At 45.4% G+C, this 4,687-nt stretch overlaps 1 protein-coding gene across 1 annotated transcript; it reads left to right on the plus strand.

Annotated features, from left to right (window-relative positions):
• Positions 1-205: 205 nt before the first annotated feature.
• Positions 206-1,162, plus strand: LOC140897837 (olfactory receptor 11A1-like). The gene has a single exon (XM_073310955.1). It carries the CDS (start codon positions 206-208, stop codon positions 1,160-1,162), a length of 957 nt encoding a protein of 318 aa, XP_073167056.1.
• Positions 1,163-4,687: the final 3,525 nt, after the last annotated feature.

A 4,687-nucleotide genomic window follows, 5' to 3' on the forward strand; every position in this document is an offset into this window, starting at 1 on the left:
CTTTCCCATGAGAGCAATTTTCTGTCCTCGGACTCAGTTTCCTGGCACTTTGAAATCTAAATTTAGTCTTAAAATTTCAGCCTGTAACCAGGAGAGGGACGGAGTTTCTGAATATTTATGGAATTAATTCACGAAATATGATTAACTTTTAACTCTGTGTCCTTCCAATTCAGTCACACAGATTTATTGTTCCTAGACTCAACCAATGGCAGACTGCAGAAACCAAACAGCCATCACAGAATTCTTCCTCCTGGGATTCGGGGATCTCCCTGACCTGCAAATTCTTCTCTTCCTAATTTTCCTAGTGATCTACATGGGAACCGTGGTTGGGAACACCCTCATTGTGGTGCTCGTTGTGGCTGACCAGCATCTTCACAGCCCCATGTACTTCTTCCTGGGGAATTTGTCCTGTGTAGAGACCTGCTACACTTCAGCCATCATGCCCCGGATGCTGGCCAGTCTCCTGACTGGGGACAAAACCATCTCAGTCAGTGGCTGCATCTTACAACTGTATTTCTTTGGTTCTCTGGTGGCTACAGAATGCTATCTCCTAGCAGTGATGTCTTATGATCGGTATTTAGCGATATGTAAACCCCTGCACTATTCAACTCTTATGAATATTAGGTTTTCCTTCAAATTGGCTGCTGGCTCCTGGTTAAATGGTTTTATGGCTCTTACCATCTTTGTCTTATTCCTATCACAGTTAATATTCTGTGGCCCGAATGAAATGGACCATTTCTATTGTGATGTCATCCCATTTATGGAACTCTCATGCAGTGACACACACCTGGTCATATTGGGGGATTTCATACTATCCTGTGTATTCACCCTGCCTCCATTCCTACTAACCCTGACATCCTACATGTGTATCATTGCCAGCATCCTGAGAATCCCTTCCACCACCGGGAGGCAAAAGGCCTTTTCCACCTGCTCCTCTCACCTCATTGTGGTGACAATTTTCTATGGAACCCTAATGATTGTGTACATGCTACCGAAACATGATACACTGAGAGACCTAAACAAAGTGCTCTCTCTTTGCTACACGGTCCTGCCTCCCCTGGTAAACCCCCTCGTCTACAGCCTGAGAAACAGAGAGGTCAAGGAAGCTTTGAGGAGAGCATTCAGTAAATGCAGCTTTCGCAAAAACGTGCAGAGACTCTGAGATAATAATTTAGCTTTGAAAACATCAGGCTGTCTGGGTGATTTCAGCAATCATGCCCCATTAAAATTAAGTTGAAAAGTCCTAGTGAAAATCTCAGCACTCAGTGTTGTCCATCTCAGTGGAAGGACCAGGAAGGGAGGTGGCCATAACCATGTTTCCATCATGGAGTTATGGGCACTAGGCAGAATGGAGACAAAATTTTAACCAATTGTTTAGATGTTTAAAAAAGCCATTCTTGATCAAAATAAATGTTTGGACAATGAAAATAGTAACTCCTTGTGCAGCAGAGATGGGAACGTAAACCTGCGAAAGCTGCCACCCCTGAAATTGTGCTTATTACCATCATAACCCTCTGCAAACCAACCATCTTCACTGAACTCACAGAGGCCAGAGGCAAACAACCAGGCCCCAGCAGTGACCTCTGGACACTTCACCAGGAACAGCGTTATAGCTCTTATCTGGGCTACACCCGGCTGTGACCAGCTCCGGGAAAGCAACAGCTCCAGGCTCACTGGGCCCTTGGAGGCAGGGAAGTTGGGCAAACAAAGAGGTAGACTCACATGCCAGGTGCACTGGGACTGTCCACGCCCAGATGGGGGTTTGCCAGGGCACCCGTAGAACTGAGGCCGTTCCGGGGGTCGGGTCTGTCAAACGGTCACTGACGAGGGACTCTGCTCATGGCCCTGCAGGGCACCAGCTGCTCTGCTTCCACCAGCTGCACAGAGCAGTTCAAAGGGAGGGGACCTGTTACAATGAGCGTCCCCAAAACTAACTGCAAAAACCACAATGTCCGAGAGGGCTAGTTCTGAGGGCACAGTGTCTAGTCAGCCCCAGGTACCACAGACAGCTGTGCTCCACGCAGGGCCCTTTCCTCAGGGGGTGAGGCAACTTATGGTGAGAGGAAGCGGCGACCACCTACCAACGGGCAGAACTTCTGTGATGCCAAACATGGCAGTGCTGGCTCAGTCACTGGGATCACGTCAGGGCTTGGCCAGAGGTAGGGGAGCTGGGCACCAGTGAGAATTGTAGGGCTCCGACTCTGTGGAAGGGATTTCACAAGGGACATAACAGAGTTAGTCACCCAAATCTCTTTTAAATGGGAGATGGATGCTTATCTCCCTTAAACGTCTCTGAGAATCTCAGCCTGGAGAGCCACTGGGATTCTGTCATGGTAGCTTCAATCTATGCATTTCCATTGGAAACAGAACCCACATCAACAGAAAGGCATTGGATGGATGGGAAACCCCTGCTAAGCCTTAGAGAGCTGCTGCCACTGTATGTGCTCTTGTAGCCACTAATGTTGCAATCATTTTTTGTATGATTTTGTTCCCAGTGGCTATAGTTTGAAACAGCACCCACCTAGCAGTAGGTAAGAAAAGAGGAGAGATGCAGTTATGCTGTCTTGGGCCACAAGAGGACAGAGAGGACAGGTGCAGCTGTGCTGCCCAGTGAACAGCAGCCAAAGTGGAAGGGCAAGAAAGGAGAAGTTATGTTGCCAAATGACCAATGGAAAGGGAGGTGAAGCTGTATAACGGTGTGTAAGTGTCGAGTAGAGAGCACTGAATAGAAGAGGACCTCTGTGCTGCATAGTGAAAGTGGATAGTAGCAGATGTTATTGAGTGAGTTATGGGCTGTTATATTAAATAACGGCCACCACGTGACATGAGAGTCAAGAACGGGAAAGAGGAGCTATAAAGGGAAGAATCCACTAGAGGAGAGAACAACAGGCTGTCATGCTGGGAAATCAACACTAGATGGCAGCAGAGTAGAGGAAATGGGGCTGGTGGGGGTTTCAGAAATACTGTCGAGTGACCAATAGAGTTCAGTAGCCAATACAATAATGGGAAAAAGAACAGGAGTACTGGTGGCACCTTAGAGACTAAATAATTTATTAGAGCATAAGCTTTCGTGAGCTACAGCTCACTTCATTGAATGCATAGAATGGAACATATAGTAAGATATCTGTATGTATGTGTGTATATATATATATATATAAATTGGAAGTTACCATACAAACTATGAGAGGCTAATTAGTTAAGATGAGCTATTATTAGCAGGAGAATAAAACTTCTGTAGTGATCATCAAGATGGCCCATTCAGACAGTTGACAAGAAGGTATGAGGCTACTTAACATGGGGAAATAGATTCAATATGTGCAATGATCCAGCCACTCCCAGTCTCTATTCAAACCCAAGTTAATGGTATCTAGTTTGCATATTAATTCAAGCTCAGCAGTTTCTCGCTGGAGTCTGTTTTTGAAGCTTTTCTGTTGCAAAATTGCCACCCTTAGATCTTTTACTGAGTGGCCACAGAGGTTGAAGTGTTCTCCTACTGGTTTTTGAATGTTATGATTCCTGATGTCAGATTTCTGTCCATTTATTCTTTTGAGTAGAGACTGTCCCGTTTGGCCAATGTACATGGGAGAGGGGCATTGCTGGCACATGATGGCATATATCACATTGGTAGATGTGCAGGTGAATGAGCCCCTGATGGCTCACCACATGATCCATTGTCTACAGCCAAGCTCTAAGATACAACTGCATTTGCTCCAATCCCTCAGACAGAGACAAACACCTACAAGATCTCCATCAAGCATTCTTAAAACTACAATACCCACCTGCTGAAGTGAAAAAACAGATTGACAGAGCCAGAAGAGTACCCAGAAGTCACCTACTACAGGACAGGCCCAACAAAGAAAATAACAGAACGCCACTAGCTGTCACTTTCAGCCCCCAACTAAAATCTCTCCAGTGCATCGTCAAAGATTTATAACCTATCCTGAAAAATGATCCCTCACTCTCACAGATCTTGGGAGACAGACCAGTCCTCGCTTACAGACAGCCCCGCAACCTGAAGCAAATACTCACCAGCAACCACACACCACACACTAAAAACACTAACCCAGGAACCTATCTTTGCAACAAAGCCCAATGCCAACTCTGTCCACATAATGACAGGTTTCAGAGTAGCAGCCATGTTAGTCTGTATTCGCAAAAAGAAAAGGAGGACTTGTGGCACCTTAGAGACTAACCAATTTATTTGAGCATAAGCTTTCGTGAGCTACAGCTCACTTCATCGGATGCATACTGTGGAAAGTGTAGAAGATGTATATAAATCTCCCCACTGTGTTTTCCACTGAATGCATCGGATGAAGTGAGCTGTAGCTCACGAAAGCTTATGCTCAAATAAATTGGTTAGTCTCTAAGGTGCCACAAGTACTCCTTTTCTTTTTGCGAATACAGACTAACAGGGCTGTTACTCTGAAACCTGTCAATAATGGGAAAGTTATACGGTAAAATGGCCACTAGGTGGCAGCATGTTGTAAGAGTGAGACATGGGCAGCTATTTTCAAAAATGCCCATTAGATGGCAGCATCTCTTGAATACTAATTCCGGGCGGTGCAAGTACATCATAACTGGCCATCACCTTGGACAGGCATCTCCCAAAAATGTAAGCTGGTGTTTGTCCATGAACTAAAATATTTTCCACAAAGGATCATTAGACTAAAACATGATGTACAGTGGG

Source organism: Lepidochelys kempii, chromosome 14, assembly GCF_965140265.1.
Source record: "Lepidochelys kempii isolate rLepKem1 chromosome 14, rLepKem1.hap2, whole genome shotgun sequence".
Classification (NCBI taxonomy): domain Eukaryota; kingdom Metazoa; phylum Chordata; order Testudines; family Cheloniidae; genus Lepidochelys; species Lepidochelys kempii.